General features: G+C 34.0%; 1 protein-coding gene across 8 annotated transcripts in view; it reads left to right on the top strand.

The window, feature by feature from the left end:
* The first annotated feature begins 4,426 nt into the window (after positions 1–4,426).
* LOC18447887 (Sodium Bile acid symporter family) overlaps positions 4,427–23,565 on the top strand; it is a 32,244-nt gene continuing 13,105 nt past the window's right edge. For 2 of the 8 annotated variants that reach the window (XR_016040389.1, XM_088846236.1), the window contains exons 1-7: positions 4,427–4,653; positions 4,777–4,824; positions 4,995–5,081; positions 5,206–5,303; positions 6,899–6,977; positions 9,866–10,059; positions 10,146–10,398. Coding sequence is in view for 6 of the 8 variants with exons in the window: in XM_088846236.1 (XP_088702362.1) it covers positions 9,894–10,059; positions 10,146–10,398 (419 nt within the window). In the remaining 2 variants the exon portion in view is untranslated. Of the gene's footprint in view, positions 4,654–4,776; positions 4,825–4,994; positions 5,082–5,205; positions 5,313–6,898; positions 7,030–9,865; positions 10,060–10,145; positions 10,399–23,565 lie in introns of all 8 variants that reach the window. The other 6 variants (XR_016040388.1, XM_088846235.1, XM_088846232.1 and 3 more) reach the window with 3 other exon arrangements.

Genomic DNA, 23,565 nt, shown 5'->3' with positions numbered 1-23,565 from the left:
GAGATAATTTCATTAAAAAAAGCAAGGTTCATTTGTTTGTTTTAGGCATCCGTTGTTGACATGCAAGTAACGGTTCTTTTAATGGAGATTTTATACTATAACACTATTATTCTTATTTTTGGTGGAAGAAGTACACAATGATCCTAGCCTTCATGTGGAATCATGTGGCTTAGGTTGTTTTACAAAAAAAAAAAAAAAAAAAAAATTACATCTGAATGCTAAGAACGCATCCGAGGGCTAAGAAAAATGGTGACCATTATCTGTGAAAAGGAAGCGCTTTCTCCTTAGAGCACCATATTATGCTTTAATGGGGAGTATATTGGGAAAGGGGCTGGGGTTATGTGGTTTTTATTCTCATTTAAATCACGCGGTAATGTTTTCGAAAAACTAACTCGTAAACTATTTGAAAACCACTTACATCTTCAAAAAAACTAACTTTTAAACTATTTGAAAAAGGTGTTGCCTATAAAGAAACTGTTTACTTTTTGTACAAAAAGGTCACAACTATTCCTACTCATTAGATGTCAAATTAGATGGCTTGAAGTATGTCACGAAGTTCAAAAATTTATTTTTAAAACTTTGTATCTAATCAATAACAATCTTACAACCACTCATTTTGAAATTTAAAAAACAAAAATGATTATGACCTCTTTGTACAAAAAGTAAATGGTTTTTTTGTAGACAATCTCTTTAAAAAAACGGGTAGGGTCAGTCTTCCCCCATTGAATTACCCAAAGAAAAAAACAAAGGGATTGAATTACCCAAAGGAAAAAAAAAAGGGAGTAGATTATATACTTACTCTCTCGAGCAAATATCTGATTAGGAGGATTTTTCCAATCACAAATTTTGGTAACCACCTATTCCAAATTTGGATGATTTTTTTTTGGGGTAAGTCAGTGGGAGGAGAAGGCCTTTTGCCCGTTTTGCACTGATAAGAATAAGACAAAATACGTCCCATAATTTAACAACCGGATTATAAAGAACTTGTGCAACATCAAGAAGTAAAGGGAGATTAAGAAAATCTAGCGGTCTAACGCACCAAACAGTAGCATCAAATAAAATTGTAGTTTTGTTAACAAGCGAGTCAACCACTATATTGGCCTTGTAGTAGATATGAGAGGGATAGGGACAATGAAGGTTGTTGAGCTTATGCCGGCAATTAGTAGCTATGATATGAAGAGACCACAACGCATTGCATTTTTCATGGATAGCATCAACCAGCAGAGATGAGTCGCTCTCAATTTGCTGAGAAAAAGAGCCAAGCTGAATAACAAGGCCCACTCCAGCTTTCAGCGCATGAAACTCCGCATAGTTATTAGATGCTTGTTCTAGAGGATAGGCAAAAACCACAACGAATGATCCATCATTAGCCCTAATAACACCGCCTCCTCCTGCAATACCTGGATTATGAAAAGAAGAACAAATATAGCTTGAAGTGATGAGGGTGAGGGAAAGACCATGAAATAGGGATAAATGCCAGCCCATACAAAGTGAGATTTGGATGGTTCTATTGGATCTTGAGACATTTTTCTGAAGCCCATACAAAGTGAGATTTGGAAATTTTTAGCATTGAGCTTAGTCCATATGCATAATTAGAACTCCTAAATATACTCTTGATTCTTAAATAATAAAAAATATGCTCCCGCAGGGGCATGTGGTATCACAATGATAGCCACCTACCTCATAAAATAATAACAGAGACACTGACCCAACGTACTATAGAACTTTCTTGACGTTTTGACAGGGGAAATGAAGAGACTTGACGCCAATCCTTTGAATGGAAAGGCAGCTGAGATCGAATACCTGTTTAGAATTTTGTAGAATCTTGGACCCAAGACTTCAATAACGCTTACAATATCGTTAAATAACAGCGTTAATCTTGACGTCATTTCGGTGCGAAAAATTATCCAAAGGGATCCCAAAAGCTAAAATGCAACGCAATCCTCACCTTACAAAAAATCCTGTTTTATTTTTTAAAATTTTAAAAAAACATTTCTCAATTTCCCGTTTATGAGAGTACAAGGTGTATTTTAATTTTGAAAAAAATTTATATAGAGCCGAGGCTCTAAACCATCAAATTAGAGCCCACATCAAAAATTTCACTAGAAGAGGTTGTTTTGATACTCAAATATCGTCAAATTGATCATCTCGACATCTAGATGCATGGACATGAGAAAAAATGGATTTTAAGTTTTGAAAATTATGCATTTTGTATTGCCTTTTTGGACCATCAATTTTTAAGATTTTTAAGTATTTATAGATCTACTCGATCTACACTATTTTTGAAACTTAAAATTTTATAATTAGAGATGAAAATATATTCTGATGTTGTCACAAAGATTTCCAGTATCAAAACCACATTTATCGACACTATTTGAGGGTGCGATCTACTTTGATTGTTTAGAGCGTCGGCTCTATACAAACCGCACCTTTTAATTTTTATCTTTTATTTACTTATTGATTAAGTTCAAATTTAGCATGTTCATACATTTTACCATTAAAAACTGTAAAATTTATGTAAAAATAATTAAAATGGCATATAACCAATATACCCCTTATAATATTAGGGCTTATATATTAATTTTATTTATTTTAAATTATATTTTATAGGTATGTAATGGTGAAAACTATCAATGTAGCAAATTTGAGCTCAATATAATGTATATAAAGAAAGATAAAATTAAAAAACTTCCAAAAAGTAAAACTTAAGTATAAAATCTTAAATATGTGAAACTATTTTTAATTTTAAAAATAGAATAGAACCTTTTTGTAATTTTCCTTACAAAATATCAGCTTATATATGTATTTTGTAACGTGGGTTAAGGTGGGATCCTGGCTATACTTTGGCTGAATAGCGCAATCCAACAACGCATCTTGGGTGACTCTATGATCTAGCCACAAAATTAAAACAAACAAAACTTGAAGGAAGAAAACCAATTGCATTGAGCATCTCCCAATGTTATCTTCGTTTCGCTTTGGGCGAAGCAAGCAAAGGTTTGGGTTTTCCGGCCATAGGGAAACGAACCGAATACCAAAACTGATCGTTGTTTTTTGGGTACTTTTGGAAAATTTATATATATATTTATTATAGTTTTCGTTATTATGGCTCTACTGAATAGTTGATGTTATTATTATTGCGTTCATTTTTTCCATGTGAAAACGGATATTTTTTAAAAAAAGCTCTACCTTTTTTCAGTTGTTAAACAACCAAATTCAAACTATTTTCGATTGATCAAAAAAAAAAAAAAAAGTCAATTTATTCTTTTGAACAACCAAAAATTTTAAAATTTTCTTCAAGAACAGAAATTTGTTTTCTCTCTTGTGGATCTGTGTATCATCTCTCTACCTCTCTTTACATTACAGAGGTAAAAATAGGTTTTTTTTTTTAAACTTTCTTTCTCCCCTTCACCGAACGTTTTTTTTGGGTAGATTCATAATCCCTGAGATTTTTCCTAAATTTAATAGCTCAAACTAGCTGTTCCCCTGATTTTATCGGATAACCATCATTTCAAAGAGGTAGAGAGAATAGGCCACAATATTTCTCTTAATCATCTAATATCATAATCCCTAAGATTTCTCTTAAATTTAGGGGCTCAAGCTAGTTGTTTCTATTTGATTTTTATCGGATAACTATGATTTCAGAGAGGTAGAGAAAATACACTACAAGAGAGAGAAAACATTTTTCGGTCTTTGGTTCTTCATGAACAGAAATTGGTGTATTTTCGGTTGTTGAATAACTGAAGATACTTTAAATTCGATTGTTCAATAATCGAAAAAAAGTAAAGCCGTATTTTAAATTTTTTTTTGTTTTGACATGAAAAAAAGAAAGACGATTATAATAACCGAAACTATTCGATAGAACCCTAATAACATAAACTATAACGGATATATATGTAATTTTTTCATTTTTATAACTTTCCATAAGCAAACAAAAGGACATGTAAGCCATCCCCATCCTAATAGGTTTGTAAAAATTTAAATCATGAAACAGAAAGAAAGTATGTATTTTAAAGAAATTAGAGCCGATTCCCAATTCAATTGGGATGTCAACTTATCAAGAATAATTTTTCAAACTTTATTTCCTAATAATATATAAATCGAAAAAATAATTTGTCTGCCCAAACGTAGAGACGAGTGAAAAAATTCATTGAGCTTTTGCATTAGAGGGGTGCCAATGGAATGTTACATTATCAACATCATCATCATGACAGTTTTTCTTCAACAAACTGGAGTATGCTACGCGAATCGTCATCGGCTATCCGAATGTTATGTACTAAACTACGAACGATTTAACAAACCAGTTTTTCGACCATGTTACGTTGCAAATCCGTTTTATATACTGATTGAAATAACGACAACTCTGTCAAGTGGTGACCGATATTCACAAAATTTCGTCACGAGATATAAATCGGCAGATATTGATCGATGGGTCCCTCGCATTCACTATCCACGCCCCAATTCGCCGCTAAGTTTTTAGCGAGGGAGCTGGCAGCAGCTTCTTTCTTGAAATATTTGGCCGGAAATTTGTTTTTCCGGCGATGTCATCTGCAAATTCCGGCGCTCTCTTGCAGAGTCCGAGTTCATTTCCGGCGCCATTGCCCGTGAGATTCTCGAGATGGAAAGTTTCGTACCCTGTGCTGGTTCGTGGGCAAGGTATGTGTTCATTGTTGCTGCATTTCCTGTAATTTCTGGCGTAAATGATCGGAATTTTTATCCTTCCTCCTCCTCCTCCTTTTCTGACCTTTTTCTTCTTTTTCTTTCTTTTTCATTGCACAGATTCGTGTTCTTCAGGGTTTCTGAAGTCGCCATCTCTGGATCGTTCATGTAAGTCTGGCCTTTCACTTGCTAACTGTTAAATGATTTCGCTTACAGAGCTTGACTGCACTAATGGAGGATGCATGATTTGTATTTCAGTCATTTGTAGACCTCTTTCTCTGCTTAGTCCATTTTAGTTTGTGATTCTCTGTTTAATTTGTTGGGGGTTTTGTTTACAGATCATGGCAGGGTGATGTCAGCTTTCACAGCTGAACTATTTGAGGCGACACTGAGGAGATGTAAACCTCTCTCTCTGGTTTGTTCATGTAAGTTCGATTTTTTCTCTCTCTGAATCTTAATGAGCTTCGTTGTAGTGAACCTCGCGCTTTTGAATGCTCATTCCACTATCCAAATATCAAGGATGTAATGGTGGATTGCTGTCTTTTGCAGTGGAAAATTCTAGACTTTTTGTAGCTCGATGTCAATCAGAGATGACTTTTGAGTCTTCTGAGCTTAATCTTGATCATCAACAAGGAGACACGCTTAAGGTGACTCAGGTGCACTTTTATCCGTTAACCTCGATGTTGTTTGAGATTACTGTGGATTAAGCTGTTCTTGTAGATTTTGGACTGAGTAGCTAGGATTGACCTTCCAATCTCTCCTTGATTCTTATTCCCTTTGAACACAGAAGTAGTCCTTTTCCATAGGAGACAATACTCGCGTGTAAGTTCAAGTAACTTGCTTGTCTATTCTCAATGTCATAACTTGTCTCAGGCCATGGACTCGGCCCTGGCCCGAGTAACTTGGCTGAGTAATATACAAGGCCAAAAATATCCCTAGAAATTTAAAAAAATTGTTAAAAAACAAAATAAAAATTGTAAAGGTGAAACAAAACCAAAAATAACATAAAAGAAAATGAAAAAAAAATAAAAGAGTGGATTTTGAAAAACAAATTGACTTACGGTTGGAGACATTTCAAAAAAATCTGAAAAAGCACATGAAAATGCAAAACAGGGCATTTGATAAGAAAAACTCATAAATCACTATAAAAAAATCCAACAAAGCTATACAACTTTATGTTTTTTTTTTTTACATAGATCCCACAAAGCTATGCAACTTCTTTTTATTTATTTTTTAACATGCCAGAGTTGTACCGCATACTTGGCTCAGCCAGGGGCCGAGTTTGAGTGGACTGGCCCGACTAGTTAAACACTAGTCATAACATAGCAAAAATTATATCTGGAATTAATGGAACTGTTCATATTGTGGATGTCACTGACTGATTAAGGAAATTGACGGTTAGTTGGGACAGACCAAGTAAGTGTATTTTTTATTACTTTAAATCACGAACTAAAGCAAAATAGTTCCTCTTTTTATGATACTAGTGGCATTTTGGGGCATGTTTTGCACATAAAGGGGTTTGGAAAGCAAGCAGACTAAAACATCTTGCCAAAGTGTTCCATGTCTAGTACATTAGTAAATATAGTTTTAGTCATGATTAGTGGTCCTTCCAAACTCACCCATGGTTTCTTAAAGTATTTGTAAGAATGAGATGATTATACTGGTATGGAGAATATTGGTGTGGTCCCCGCACTAGGATATCTAGATGCTAAGGCACTCAAATTTCTAGATGCTTCGCATATGATTTTATCTTCAATTTTTACAGGGCAATTGAATTGGGTCGTATTTAATGCTGAAGGTGCCACTGTTCGCATTACATTTTCTGTTTACAAATTGGAAATTTTCTTGACATGTTTACCTAAATATTGACAAATTAGCAGCCAATACGCCTTTTCTTATCAGCTGACTTTTAGTTTAAAGTGTATGTACTTTTGTCAACTTCAGGCTGAGATCCATTGGTCCGAAGTGTTTTTTTTGTAGTTTGTTTATTTCTTTCCATTTTGTTTGTTTATTTTTCTAAGAGCACTGGTGCATCGGAATGATAGAGAAGCTGTACGTATTTCCTTTGATTTATGTTGTTTTATTGTTCCATTTGTCTTTTCTTCAAAATTATATAGGAGACATACAGATATTTGAAAATTTGCATATCTTTTGGATGTAAACTCTCACACCATTTTCAAAATTTTTATTATTTAATATCATTGATAGATCAATACAGTTTCTGTCATCTTCTTCATTGCAGGACATTGTGCAAAATGAGAATGGCCCTTTGATGATGATGAAGAATGCAAATTCTATCCTTCCTCATGTTGTTATTGCAAGTACAGTGCTGGCTCTTATCTTTCCACCTTCTTTCACATGGTTTACGACCAGGTTATGCAGTTTCCTTAAATGAATGGGATGCCAGATCATGTAATTGTTGTGTACGCTGTTATATTTAGCTTTTTGGTATTTAACATCATCGGATTTCTTCATTTCATTGGTGAATACTGCATATCATTTTGTTTTATTTCTCATTGTGATATTTATACACACTATTCTCAAAGTTGTGATGCATAATGAGCTTCTTCTCTAGATGCTTTTACTTGATTGTTAAGCCCCCAATCTTTTTGGGTCATCCATAATTCGGTGCCCGAATATGTACACATACTAATCGAAAAGGTAGAAGGAAATGCGTAGGATATGGAATGTACAGGAAGACTAAAAGAAGAGGATGACATGTACCTTGATGAATCATTGATGAATTTTGTTCCCTGGAGAACCACCAATACTATTGTTTTTGGCCCATTCATACCACATATTTGTGCAGATGATTGTGCACTACTGCTCTTGTTGTGCTCATAGATTACGTGGATTGGATCAAATTTTGTCAAAAAAAAAAAAAACTTTGTTGCGGTCTTCATTATCTTAAGTTGGATTACCATGATGCTAAAAATAATAATCGGCAATGTGGTTCCAAACTTGTATTGAGACTCATATAAGAACACCTTCATTAGCAATAATTGTTTGCCCAAAATGTGTCGGTCAATTTGGTTATGACTCCAAATATGTATAGTAACTAGAGAAACTAACGCACAAACAATTTCACCTAGATTTGTATATATCAATGAGTTCAGGAGGAGTTTCTGAGACTTCCAATCTCTGTTTCATTTCCATCAAATTGATAAACAGATTTGAACACTCTTGATTCGGGCCTTGAAACATATTATAGACCTTAATAGAAAGTAAAATGGAAAATACAGCACCAAAGAGTTGAATTTTAAAATCAAACCACTTCGAGTTGTCATATGCTCACTTTAGATTTGAACTAAAGCCGGCTGGAACAACCATGGTGATAAGCTTATTTCAAATGTGAATTGAAACGAATTACTATCAAGATTTATTTGAGGAAATTTGGATTTGTTGCTTTTCCGTAGCTATCGGTACTTAAACCAGTATGTAAATGAATTGACAATATATGGTACTTGCTTCCAGATGATGCCACTTCCTGACAGTGAATACTTTTTGAGTTGAGATTTTGCATGCTGATAGAGGACATTGAGATCAACGTAATGGTCTAAATTTCACCTCAAATGGATAAGTAACAAGTGACTGAGATATGCCATGTCAAAGTTAACTCATTTCTACTTCTGATTTTGATAGCAAATGAGCTCGTTTTGGGCCCAACCGCTTTTGGCTCAAGGAATTATGGACCTTGAAAGCTTGGTATCCTTGTAGAAGAGTTCTTGAGGAACACCCCGAGAAATTTCATGAGAAACGTCCTTGTATATTGGGAGATATGTCAGACCAGCGGTCAGACTATTGCATGGTTTTGAAGCTCATGTTTTAAATCCAACTGCTTTTCAATGGGAAATCCATGGGGTACTGCCTTCACATCGTTTATAGGGCACTACTTTAGAAATCTACCCTTTCAATTCCTTGAGAAAGCCCCTCATAAATTGAAAGAAATCTCTATTTTAGTGGTCGGGGTCATCCTACCTCTGATGAACATGCATCTGGTTGCCTGTGGATATAAGCCTTGGCTACCTCTACGCATGAATGAGAGGTCAAATCATCTCCAAAGGAGCTGAAACGTTTGAAAGATGCTTATTATGCCTCAACCCTGATTTCCAGGAACTTTCAAGTCAATCCCAAACATCATGAAGGGACTGGCAGTCAGGCCATAATATCCTGGCGACCGGTAAGTTTGGAGATGTATCAAGTGAAGTCCAAATTTTATGGAATTTGGGTGAGAGGCCCTGATGTGAATATCTACAAAGTGCTACCCCATTCTGATATCATTGGATGGGGTTTCACGTAGACCTGCCGCTAGAGCCCCCTCATGGCAAACAATGTTTGTTATGACATACCAAATCTTATCCAAACTTCCCCAAATTTTGTGAGGAGACACATGGCCTTGAGAATATGTGTCCCAATGTTTGGTCTCAACCCGAGACAATTTGACAGTCTTTGATTGACCGGTCATTAAGATATGTATGGTGACCGGCTATTAGGGCTCTCAGGACATATCAGGCCTTGGATGTTTAGTCCTAACTTTATCATCCTTCATTTATGATGCTTGATGTATGACACTTCAGAATATCCTGGAGATTCTAATGTTGATTATATCATATGCATAACGATCAATAACAAAGCTTACATGTCTTGACAGTTGCCCATTTCTGTTTATCTCCTCGTTTGAGACCATTCACCCTGCTTGACCTTGAATCCCTCTAGTGTGTTTAATCCTGAATAAGAGTTCAAAACCACACCAAACAGTATTTATATAGCCTTATTATCAATAAAAGAAAAATCGGCCTTGTTCTTCATCTGCATCTATATCCAGCTTTTCTGCCTCAACCTGGTTTTCGTTTGGTTGCCATAAGTGGGACCTCGAAGAAGCTGGAGGACTTAGGAAGCCGATGTTTGCAATAATCCAGGGATCAGAATCTACACCAGATGTGTAGAACTCAATAACTTCATTCCCTCTCAGGGTTATGCAGTCTCTACTCTTGATTTTGGAATATGGAGTGAAGCATTTAAACCCTTTACCAGAAGTGTCACCTACACAATGTCTACCTAATTGTATGCATGTGACTGTCCTCATGCCTTCTAACATGTAGATCTCAGATTCCATTCATGACATTGTGATTAGTCCATTTCTTGTATTGCTCTAATTATTTGGCTGTGATGATTCATTGTAATTCTAAGTTTTCCTTGACCTTTTCAGGTATTGGGCTCCTGCACTTGGTTTTCTGATGTTCGCTGTTGGAGTAAATTCAACTACTAAAGATTTCTTAGAGGCAGTTAAAAGACCGGGTGTTATTGCTGCTGGCTTCGCTGGTCAATACATCATCAAGCCTCTTCTAGGATATATTTTGGGTACCATTGCAGTATCTCATTTGCGTCTTCCTGATCCTATTGGTGAGACATTCAGTTCTACTTTTGTTTATGTCTTTTGACAATTGGAGAAGAGGTGTACAAGATTGTGAATGAAACTACTCATGCAGGTTCTGGGATAATGTTAGTTTCTTGTGTTAGTGGGGCACAGCTTTCAAATTATGCCACTTTCCTAACAGACCCAGCTATGGCTCCCTTAAGCATAGTTATGACATCATTGTCGACAGCTACAGCTGTTTTTATTACACCCTTCCTATCGCTTCTACTCATTGGAAAGCGCTTGCCTGTTGATGTTCGAGGAATGATGACTAGTATAATGCAGATTGTAATTGCACCAATTGCTGCTGGCCTGCTTTTGAATAGGTGATCATCTTCATGACTCTAATTGCATGCTTGTGTTCTCTATGCCAATTTTTAACTTGGGAATCCATCCTTCATTTAAGTATTTAATTAGGTCTTGTCAAACTAAATTTAGATTGCAATGCTTCTGATATGATCAACATGCTTTGCATGTCAAGTTCAGCGCCTATATGAGTTAACATTTTGTTGCTCTGTACTTGTTTGGACATCATACCTGAAAGGTGTTATCTTCTAATTAATAATTTTAGGACTGCACAGCATTTTCTATTTGGCAATTGGACTATACCACTAGGAATAAACTCTAGGCTAGGTGGTCAGGGTGGCATGGTGCTATAATGTGCCGTCTTGAGTTTGATTGCTACCACACCTCTTCCCCATTAAACTTCCCAAAAGGAATCGGGCCTAGGATCGACTGTTTAGCAGTTGATTTTAGCAATGCTACATCTCAAGTTCGACTTCTACCACTGAACTACCCAAAAAAAAAGAAATCTAGGACTACACAGCACTGTGTAGTTTTGCTTGTTACTAGTCGCATGGATGGTCCTTTGTGCTATCTTTCCAAAGTTGGGAACTTGTTAGGCAATTCATTAGTGTAGATTGCCATGTGTCTTGTAAGATGGCCAAACACGCTATGCCTGCCACTGAATAGCTGGACATAATGATAAAAAGCACTTCACTTCTTTTGATCTCAGTTATTGAATGACAAGCGTTCCGTTTATTTGTTTTGCATGAATACTGACAAGAGGCTGGTTTATATACAAGAGTTCCGTTTTTTTTTTGCATGAATATTGACAAGAGGCTGGTTTATATTAAGGTTGGATTTTGCCATTTAAAACAATGTGTCCAAAGAGATGACTGAGTATTTTATTCATGCAACCTGCTAGATTTAATTTGGATTATACTTGTGGCTCATGGTGCTTTTTTGTTAGGAGTTATTCACTTTCAAGTATTTGTACAAGAGACCATTTACTTTTTGTACAAGAAGGTCACAATTATTATTGTCCTTTAAATTTCAAAATAGGTAGTTGTAAGAGTGTCATTGAATATATATAAAGTTCCAAAAAAAAATTCTCGGACTTCTTGATTCATCTTAAGCCATCCAATTTGACATCTTATGTGTGGGAATAGTTGTAACCTCCTTGTAATAAAGATAAATAGTCTCGTTATAGACAATCCATATCCATATATATATATATGGGCAGTGATTTCATGCAACGGTTGTATCATAGTATAATGCAACAATCTTCCAAAACCATATTAGGGCCATTTGTTTTATCCAAATTTTGAAATATACGCTCTTTTCATTCTAACGAACAATCACAAATAAAAGCAAATTTGAAAATGGAACCTAAAAACAATTTTTTTAGCCCAATTAACATAGGCCGCCCATTTTGATAAGATGCTTAGATCTAGGCCATAAAATGATTTTTTTCTTTTCCAATTTTTTCGATGGTTTTATTATCATTAGATGAACAATGTTAAAAAAGAAAAAATTGATTTTGAGTTTGTGGAGGATAAGATCTTGAAATTCACCAAATGAATGGTTTATATTCGTTGTTGGAGGGGACTAATTTTGACCATATCTAGGGTTCAAATTGAACTTTTTTTTTTATGGGATTGATTATTGAGATGAAGAGAGAGTGTGTACAAACTTTTGGGTCAGACATATACCACAAACATGGTTTTTTAAAAGTGTGGTTGTAACCGTTGCATGAAATCATTGCCCTATATATATATATATATATATGGTTTTTTAAAAGTGTGGCCGCAACCGTTGCATGAAATCATTGCCCTATATATATATATATATATATATATATATATATATATATATATATATATATATATATATATATATATATATATATATATATATATATATATATATATATATATATATGGAAGATGCTAGGGTGAGCCCATTAGCTCACAAAATAGTATAAGCCTAATGACCCAGATTGAATTTGGGCTGATCTGACGACCGAGAGTATTTGAATTTTAATTTTTTTCTACAAATCCAAATCACTTGAAATTTTAGATGAATATTCTTCTCATCAAGCCGTACCTAATAAAAATATAAAAAAAAAATCTATAAAATTAAAAATGACCAAAATACCTTCGAAAATTTACGGGGGTATTTTGATCATTTTTTTCATGTAAAATATATTTTGAATATTCACCTATTTTTTATCAACACTCGTCTAAAATTTCAAGTGACTTGGATTTGTAGAAAAAAAATTAAAAATTCAAGCACCATCGGGCATCCGTGATCGTTAAGATCGGCCCAGATTCAATTTGAGCCATTGGGCTCATTTTTTTTTGTGAGCCCATTGGCTCACAGAAGCCTTTTCCATATATATATATATATATATATATATATATATATATATATATATTAAATATGGAAAAGCTGGGATTAGCCCACTAGCTCATATGAACATATGAGCCCAACGGCCCATATTCAATCTGGGCCGATCTGAGATCACGGATGTCTGGTAGTGTTTGAATTTTAATTTTTTTTGTACAAATCCAAATCACATGAAATTTTACGAGTGCGTTCATCAAAAATAGTTGAATCTTTGAAAAATATCAAAAAAATATTTTACATGAAATAAATTTACCAAAATACCTCTGAAAAGTTTCGGGGGTATTTTGGTCATTTTGTTTGCTAATAATTTTTTTATATTTTTTTAGGTGCGCCTTGATGAGAAGAACACACGCCTAAAATTTCAAGTGATTTGAATTTGTAGAAAAAAAATTAAAATTCAAACACAAAATGAGGTCGTGACCGTCAGATCGGTTCAGATTCAATCTGGGCCATTGGCTCATATGTTCATATGAGCTAGTGGGCTAATGTCAGTTTTTTCCATATATATATATATATATATATATATATATATATATATATATATATATATATATATATATATAGAAGATACTACAAAACACCTATAGGCAAAAATGAACAGTGATTTTGATACTACAAAATGCCTATAAGCGAAAATGAACAGTGATTTCGCCTACCCTAATCACCATTTACACGTCATCGCACGGTCACAGTTGTCCGGTAGGGTTTCAATTTTTCATTTTTTTAACTATTCATAATGATTTGAAATTTGGAGCATGTGTACATTTTAGTGAGGCGCACCTAATAAAAATATGAAAAAAATAATTCACAAAATAGAAATTGACCAAAATACTCTCGAAATTTTATGGGGGTATTCTGGTTAATTTATATTTTGTGAATTATTTTTTTCATATTTTTATTAGGTGCATCTCACTAAGATGTACATACACTCCAAATTTCAATTAATTTGGGTTTGTAGAAAAAATAAAAAATGAAACACTACCGGACAACTGTGACTGTGCGAAGAAGTTTGGATGCTGATGAGCGTAGGCGAAAGCATTGTTCATTTCGCCTATAAACGTTGGGAAGGGTTTTCCTATATATATATATATATATATATATATATATATATATATATATATATATGGGAAAAGATGGGATTAGCCCACTACCTCAAATTAAATCTGGGCCTATCTGACGATCACGGATGTCCGATAGTATTTGAATTTTACTTTTTTTTCAACAAATCCAAATCACTTGAAATTTTAGACCTGTGTTCATCAAAATAGGTAAATCTTCGAAAAATATCAAAAAAATATTTTAGATGAAACAAATTGACCAAAATACCCAAGAAAAGCTTCGGGGGGTATATTGGTCATTTTTATTTTATGGATAATTTTGTTTTATATTTTTATTAGGTGCGCCTTGGTGAGAAGAACACAGAGCTAAAATTTCAAGTGATTTGGATCTGTAGAAAATAAAATAAAATTCAAGCACTAGCGGATATCCGTGATCGTCAGATCGGCTCAGATTCAATCTAGGCCGTTGGGCTCATATGTTCATATGAGCTAGTGGGCTAATCCCATCTATTTCCTATATATATATATATATATATATATATATATATATATATATATATATATATATATAGGGAAAAGATCCTGTCAGCCCACAGCTTGCCAGCTACAGTGTTAGTCAACAGCCCAGATTCTAAGCCCAATCCAATAGTCACAAATTCATTTCGTATTTGAATTTTCATTTTTTTTATATAAATCTAAATCACTTGAAATTTTGAGCGTCTATTCTTAAAAAATATTAGGATATTAAAAGAATAATTGGAAAAATATAAATTGCCCCAAATTTTTTTCGAAGTATTTTGGTCAATTTATATTTTACGAATTATTTTTTTTTATATTTTTGTTAGGTGCGCCTTGATGAGTAGAATGTACGCCTAAATTTTCAAGCGATTTGAATTTGTAAAAAAAAATGAAAATTAAAATGCGAAATAAGGTCGTGACCGTTAGATCGGCCCAGATTAAATCTGGGCCATTGGCTGACACTTGGGCTAACAACATCCATTCCTATATATATATATTTATATATACCACACAGCTAGTAAATACACAACTCATTCTATCACTAAAAATTTGAAGGGTTGTGAATTGTATAATCTCTATATATATATATATATATATATATATATATATATATATATATATATATATATATATATATATATATATATATATATATATATATATATATATATATATATATATATATATATATTATGATAGAATTGTTGCATGAGATTACTACCATATTGTAGGTTCTTTTTGAGAAGTGTGTTGATCATTTACTCTTTTGATAATGGCAGAGAAGTTATATTCATCTGGATTTTTGATAATAGGTGATTTTGATTTATTTTTGGTAATATTAATAAATTGGGTAATTATATTTCTTTTTTCATCAGGATCAGTTATTTTATCTATCTTGCACTTCAATTATTCCAAGATAACCTATCTGATAAGGATCTTTCATCCTTAAATATGGGCTCCCGAGGCAATACTCGCCGGGGAAAACAACCCATGCACTCTTTAGTTCCATATGAAGGGGAACCTTCACCCCTGAATATTCGCTCACCATCTCAATCCCCAGTTCATCAAATTACATACCCAGAAGCTCGAACTTCAACTCCTACATTCTCACCAGCCCAGTCCAAATCCACTCTTCCTACCAACAGTCCATGATCAGAATATATCGAAAGAGCCTTTTTAATGGATATTACCATTGATGAACATCAGGTTCACATGGATCCAAGCAAACTTGCACCATTATACTTATTAAATCATCTTAATCCTATCAATGGGGTTAAGACCAGAGAATATTATGAAGCCATTCTGATGGAAACAGGGTCCATCTCTGTTGTCCATTACTTTCAACAGAATACCCGAATCATAGCCTATTCAAAAGTACAGATAAAGAAATTACTTCCTTATATTGAGTGGGGTTCCAATCCCGCACAAGGCAAAAAATTACAAAATCTTGAATTTTCTTATAAGTATTTCAAATATGCTGAGTACATAGAAGCTTGGCATAAATTTTTCTATTATCAAAACCCTAACAATACTCATAGCTGGTATTTACAATTCCGGCTACCAATTTTTGAAAGGTTCCCCACTTGGTTTCAAAACTGGTATTTTGTGTGGGGATCAACTGCTATGATTTTACCTCCTGCTTTTAAGGAGCTGCAGGAGCAATTTATACAATACAATAATATCAATAATTCAGTTGACACTCACCTTTACTTTATGGCTTTATACCAAATCCCTTGGATTATGAAATGGGATTATACCATATCACCCAATACTTCCAATGATTATACATACATCCCACGATTGGGAAAAACCATCTCTGTAAAATGGTGGGATATCTTTCAAATGGATCTCACCAGAACTACTCCAAAAAGAATACCACCCAAAGCACCTATATACCAGGAAAACCCAAATACTTCAAACACTTCTTTTGATTTTCCTACCTACCTGCGAAATATGCTTCAAACCAACCCACATGTTTCAAAGGAAGAACTGGAGAAACAAATGAAAGAGATCTTTGCTGAAGCAGGAAGAAAACCTACATCTTCCGAAGAAACAGTCCAGTCTTCTCCACTACACACCAATAGGTACCTCCAATTCAGTCAGAAGGATCCGGAAGAAGATGATCCAGACGAATTCAGCCAAAGACCATGAATTGATCATCCATGACATCACCATCCACCATCCAGAAGCAATAGCAAGACATCATATGGGACAAACAAGGGTCCCACCTCAGACAGCAAACACTGTACTCCAATTGTAATAAGGCCAAAAGATCCAATTGTTATGCCATCAAGACTGTAGAAGAAAGTCTATCAGTAACGCAAAACTAAGAAGACTTCCACCTAACTTAAGAGGATGGTGGGATTTTTATGTGGAAAAGAAGAAAAAGAAATACAAAAAAGAAAAATATATTAAAGCCAAAAAGAAGAACAAAGATCAAGTTATTACGTGGGATCTTTTGGCCTTATTACAATTGGAGTACAGTGTTTGCTGTCTGAGGTGGGACCCTTGTTTGTCCCATATGATGTCTTGCTATTGCTTCTGGATGGTGGATGGTGATGTCATGGATGATCAATTCATGGTCTTTGGCTGAATTCGTCTGGATCATCTTCTTCCGGATCCTTCTGACTGAATTGGAGGTACCTATTGGTGTGTAGTGGAGAAGACTGGACTGTTTCTTCGGAAGATGTAGGTTTTCTTCCTGCTTCAGTAAAGATCTCTTTCATTTGTTTCTCCAGTTCTTCCTTTGAAGCATGTGGGTTGGTTTGAAGCATATTTCGCAGGTAGGTAGGAAAATCAAAAGAAGTGTTTGGAGTATTTGGGTTTTCCTGGTATATAGGTGCTTTGGGTGGTATTCTTTTTGGAGTAGTTCTGGTGAGATCCATTTGAAAGATATCCTACCATTTTACAGAGATGGTTTTTCCCAATCGTGGGATGTATGTATAATCATTGGAAGTATTGGGTGATATGGTATAATCCCATTTCATAATCCAAGGGATTTGGTATAAAGCCATAAAGTAAAGGTGAGTGTCAACTGAATTATTGATATTATTGTATTGTATAAATTGCTCCTGCAGCTCCTTAAAAGCAGGAGGTAAAATCATAGCAGTTGATCCCCACACAAAATACCAGTTTTGAAACCAGGTAGGGAACCTTTCAAAAATTGGTAGCCGGAATTGTAAATACCAGCTATGAGTATTGTTAGGGTTTTGATAATAGAAAAATTTATGCCAAGCTTCTATGTACTCAGCATATTTGAAATACTTATAAGAAAATTCAGGATTTTGTAATTTTTTGCCTTGTGCGGGATTGGAACCCCACTCAGTATAAGGAAGTAATTTCTTTATCTGTACTTTTGAATAGGCTATGATTCGGGTATTCTGTTGAAAGTAATGGACAACAGAGATGGATCCTGTTTCCATCAAAATGGCTTCATAATATTCTTCTGTCTTAACCCCATTGATAGGATTAAGATGATTTAATAAGTATAATGGTGCAAGTTTGCTTGGATCCATGTGAACCTGATGTTCATCAATGGTAATATCCATTAAAAAGGCTCTTTCGATATATTCTGATCTTGGACTGTTGGTAGGAAGAGTGGATTTGGACTGGGCTGGTGAGAATGTAGGAGTTGAAGTTCGAGCTTCTGGGTATGTCATTTGATGAACTGGGGATTGAGATGGTGAGCAAATATTCAGGGGTGAAGGTTCCCCTTCATATGGAACTAAAGAGTGCATGGGTTGTTTTCCCCGACGAGTATTGCCTCGGGAGCCCATATTTAAGGATGAAAGATCCTTATCAGATAGGTTATCTTGGAATAATTGAAGTGCAAGTGAAAGTGGTGATTCGTCATTGGCGTCAGTGTTGCCCCCCCTGCAAAAATTCACGAGTCAAAAAATCGGGTAAAGAATTAGAAGACCTAGGAAGATGTTCAATAGAAAAATCAAAGGCAGAGAGAATAGCCTGCCAGCGGGCAAAGATTTGTTTAGAAATCAAATTTTTAACATCTTTTTGCAGAATATCTTTGGCGGCTTTGCAATCTGTTCGTATAAGAAAATGTTGGTTTAATTTAAGATGCCGCCAAGTCCTTTATCAGAGGCATCACATTCATTGATTTTAAAAGCAGTAGGATGTGGGAGAGAAAGGCATTCAAGGGTTTTTACCTTACTCTTTATTACCTTTATTGCTTGAGTATGAATATCAGACCAAGGAGGTGGATTCTTCTTGAGTCTATCATATAATGGTTTGGAGTCCAAAGTAAGGTTAGGATAGAAATCACTTACATAATTGAGGCATCCTAAAAACTTTTGTAATTCAGTTTTATCAAGAATCTTATCAGGAAATTTATCAGCAAAAGCTATGGATCTGTCTATTGGGATAATAGTACCATGGTGTATCATATGTCCTAAAAACCTAATATTGGTTTTGAAAAGTGTAATCTTTTTGGCAGAAACAACTAAGCCTGCTTGGCTTACAGCATGGATAAATGTATTTATATGTTTAATGTGTTGATCGATAGATTCAGAGAATATTAAGACATCATCAATATAGACTATCATGAAATGGTAGTAAGAGTTGAAGACATCGTTAATTATTTTTTGAAATTCTGATGGTGCATTTTTTAAACCGAAAGGCATCACATTCCATTTGTATTGACCAAATGGAACATTAAATGCAGTTTTATATTTATCTTGTTATTGGATCTGGATTTGCCAGTATCCTGATTTCATATCAAATTTTGAGAATATACATGCTTGAGCAACTCTATCTAATAAATCTTTTTTATTTGGAATTGGGTATCTTATCCATTTTAATACTTTATTTAATGGTTTATAATTTATAACCAATCTAGGAACTCCTCTTTCTTTTTCAGCATTTTTATTCACATAAAAAGCTGCACAACTTCAAGGTGAAGAACTTGGTCGTATGAGCTTTCTCTGTAGGAGTTCTGCTATTTCTTTTCTACACATTTCCAACAAAACAGTATTATAAAAAGACCAAGAGAAAATTAATTAATAAATTTTCCCCAAATACAAAGAAAAGGAAAAAACTCCCAGTATGCCATAAGTGTGGTAAAATAGGACATTATAAACACCAATGTAAATTAAAAAAGAAAATAGAATCATTAAATTTAGATGATACAACCAAATCAAAATTAAAAAATATAATTTCTTACGATTCTTCCTCCTCTACTTCTAGTGGATCTTATACTGAAGAAATAGACAGTAATGATCTTGATCTTATAGGATCAGATAGTTCTTATACTGAAACTACTACAGAATCATCAGAGGACTGTAGTTGTCCGTTACCTCAGCATAATGTTCATACACTCATTCAGGAAGATAAATTTATTCTGGACATTATAGATAAAATAACTGATCCTGATGAAAAAAGAAATATAATTACCCAATTTATTGAGCAACTCTATCTAATAAATCTTTTTTATTTGGAATTGGGTATCTTATCCATTTTAATACTTTATTTAATGGTTTATAATTTATAACCAATCTAGGAACTCCTCTTTCTTTTTCAGCATTTTTATTCACATAAAAAGCTGCACAACTCCAAGGTGAAGAACTTGGTCGTATGAGCTTTCTCTGTAGGAGTTCTGCTATTTCTTTTCTACACATTTCCAACAAAGCAGTATTCATTTGTATTGGTCTAGCTTTAGTAGGGATTTGGCTTGCAGTAAAGTTTGATTCATATGGTAAGCTGATACTATGTTTTTTTCTATCCCAAAAAGCATTAGGATGTTCGCTACATATTGATGTTTCTATTTGCTTTTGTATTGATTGAATTTTTTGTTGTATTGAAGGCATTTGTATTTGCTCTTCAATTACTTTATATTTCACTTCCTGTTTAAGTGTACAATTAATATTACCAAAAATAAATCAAAATCACCTATTATCAAAAATCTAGATGAATATAACTTCTCTGCCATTATCAAAAGAGTAAGTGATCAACACACTTCTCAAAAAGAACCTACAATCTCTGATCTCAAAAAAGAGATTAAAGAAATAAAAACCGAAATAGTACAATTGAAAGGAAGAATTCAAATATTAGAATTACAACAAATGTCTCAACAAGTTTTTTCTTTGTCTTCCAACTGGCTTTTGACATTATTCAATTCTTTTAATTTAGGTTTATGTATGAAGTTAAAATGTATTGGAATATTTTGAATTGTTGATGAAATTCCTGTTTCATCAATAGTTATAGGATAGAACAATGTTAGGAATGGGACTCCTAGGATTACTGATTGGCTCAGTCCTTTAACCATAATAAATGGTGTATCAATACATTGATGATTATTACATACAGAGGCGTTGGATAATTTATATTTAATAAATAATCTACTGCCATCTGCTGTATTTAATATTTGAGTAGTTTTATCAAAGTATTTCGAAGGTACAAGTCCTTCATTTATACAATTGAGATCAGCTCCTGAATCTATGAGAGCTGATGTTTCAAAACTATAATTTTTTGCAACTATAATTTTAACTTGGACAAACCATTTTTGTACAACTATTTTATTGATCAAATTGACAGAGGGAATGGGTATTGTTGGTACTTCTGAGGAATCAATAGTCTCTATTGGATCAATAGTGTCTATTGGGTTATCAGTTACCAAGTCATTGAACTTCAGAAACCCAGAACCTTGCAAACCTCAGACTTCAGACCTCATACCTCAGACCTCAAAGTACCTCTGAACCATAGAAACCCTGTTACCTGAACTTTGTAAACCTCAACCCAGTTACAGAACTCTGAACCTTTCTCACAGCCAAAATACACCTCTGCAACAGTACGAATTGTGCGAACCTCTGCAAAAGTTCATACCTCTGCAACTGTTTATACAATTCTTATCAGAAGCTATCTTCGCCCTCATAGCTGAACCAGGTTCTCTCTTACCTCACTCTATACTTATGTGTGATTGTAATCTCACAGATTTGCCTTCATATTGCCCTCCTCATTGGAAACTGTTTTCCAGTTACTGTTTGTGTGCTCAGTAAGTCTCTTACTTTCGATCTAGCTTACTCTGCTCTGTTTTATCCCTCTCTGTTTTATTCCTCTATTTTATTTCCTGTTTTTATGTAATATCCTTCTTTTCTTTTCTCTGTATTACTCTCTCTCTTTCTATCTTGTAAATAGATGTGAATATTAATAAAGATGCTAGTGTGATTCTATGCCTGCCTATATGTCTGCCTGTTATGCAGTTTAAAATTTTGTTCAATATTAAGATAGGTGACACTAGTTACGCCCAGTGGATAGTAATTGATATTTCAATAGTTCCATTCATAGGAATTATATTATTTTGTTTAAATTATTATAAAATATTGCAATCCATAGTAACTTACAACAGCTTGCTGTTCACATACTTGTTATAATCGCTTCCAAATAAACTTGCTTCCAAATAAACTTGAAAACCTGAAACATAAAAACCAATAAATAAATAAAACTTCGTCAAGCCAAAACAAATGACAGTGCTGTAGATCCTTGCGTAAAGTGGTATCAAAGCCATACAGTGATACACTGTCAACCAAATTACAACAGTAGAACTATTCCACAGTGGAACTGTGCAAACAGTTATAATTGTTGAATTTGTAAAACTGTTCTTTTCACTCCATAGGATAAGATAAAGATACATTTTACTATAAGAAACCAAGTGAGATTGACCACCAAGAAAGTTGGTCCGAGAGTTAAGACAAGAGACAAGTAAACGCCGATGCGAAAAGTACCGCCAAGGCCAGGAGAGCCTCTTAGGGAAAAAAGCTAAGGCCACTGAATGTCCAGATTGTCATTATCCGCAACCTACGGATGGCAAATCTCATAAAGAATCTTACTGGTAAAACTGTACCTTCATCTTCAAAACTTAGAGTTAAAAATAAAGAACAAATTATCATAAATGATATTGAGGAAAATATTCAAAATTGGAATATTCCCAAGGTACCAATTCATGATGTCTATAATAAAGGAACATTTAAACTTAAGATGGGTTATGCCATCAAGACTGTAGAAGAAAGTCTATCAGTAACGTAAAACCAAGAAGACTTCCACCTACTCTCGAAAAAAGTAATAGAAAAACATAAAGAAAATAATTACAAATATTTACACATTGGCCTCATTCAAGTAGCCGTAAAACCTTTGACCCGACCAGGGTTGAACACTTCTGTGCTTGTATGCCTAAGAGATACAAGACACAATATATTCACCGACTCTCTACTAGGCATGGTTGAATCCAGCCTCTGTAGCGGTCCAAATTATTTTAACTGTTTTCCTAATTTTTCTGTTTCTTTAACTGATCCAAATATCTTAGATATATTAACAATAAATCTCAAGACACATGGATTCAATATGGTCCATGGTTCACAAAATCTTGCTATAGTCTATAGAATATACTATAAGGTCATGAACACATTAAGTCCCAATACCTTAAAACTTGATCAAAAGGATCAAACAATTTTATTCCAAACAAATATAGAAAAATCTAATATGATAGTTCCAAAAACCATAAAATGGTCAGATATAATTCTACCTCAATCATGGGCATTACAAAATGCCAATCAACCACAAGAAATTCCTCAACATCATATTCCCAATCATATCATCGAACATACAGATGGAAATGTAGAAATACAATTTCAAAATTTACATATACGAGATGATATTGACATTAATAGGAGGAAAAATAATAAACAGAATATACCATGTAGGAAATCAATTTCCCACAACCCAAATGTTATCATATTACCTCCTCCTAGTCATCCTTCTTCATCCAATAATCAAATGACTTTATCCAATTCAAACATACAATTTCAAGGAACACATAGGACCAGAGATAATATTGTAATTCCAACATATACATCAACATCTCATCCTACAACTTCGAATACTGAACCCAGTATAGAAGAATTACAGGACTTCCAAGTCTGTACATTACAACTTGAAAAGGATAATAATACTCAATATTCGGAAGAATATATCGCAGCTTATCTAGCAGCCAAGCTAGAACGAAAACAAAGAAAAATAAATAAAGCTTTTATCAAAAAAGATTATTTATCAGAAGAAAATAAAAATATCCGAGAATGGTATTTAAAAAGATTTCAACCACCTAGACTTTTGGAATTACTACATAAAAAATATAATAAATTTTTACATAAAGAAAGATTAAATATAGGATTCTTTCACTGGCTCAGAGATATGTGTTTAGAGAAAAATATTTCTATTCCT

Source organism: Amborella trichopoda, chromosome 9 (genome assembly GCF_054954075.1).
Source record: "Amborella trichopoda isolate Santa Cruz 75 chromosome 9, AtrichopodaSantaCruz75HAP2 v2.0, whole genome shotgun sequence".
NCBI classification, from domain to species: Eukaryota; Viridiplantae; Streptophyta; class Magnoliopsida; order Amborellales; family Amborellaceae; genus Amborella; species Amborella trichopoda.
The sequence above is the reverse complement of the archived record's forward strand: the minus strand, read 5'-3'. Positions and strand labels throughout refer to the sequence as shown.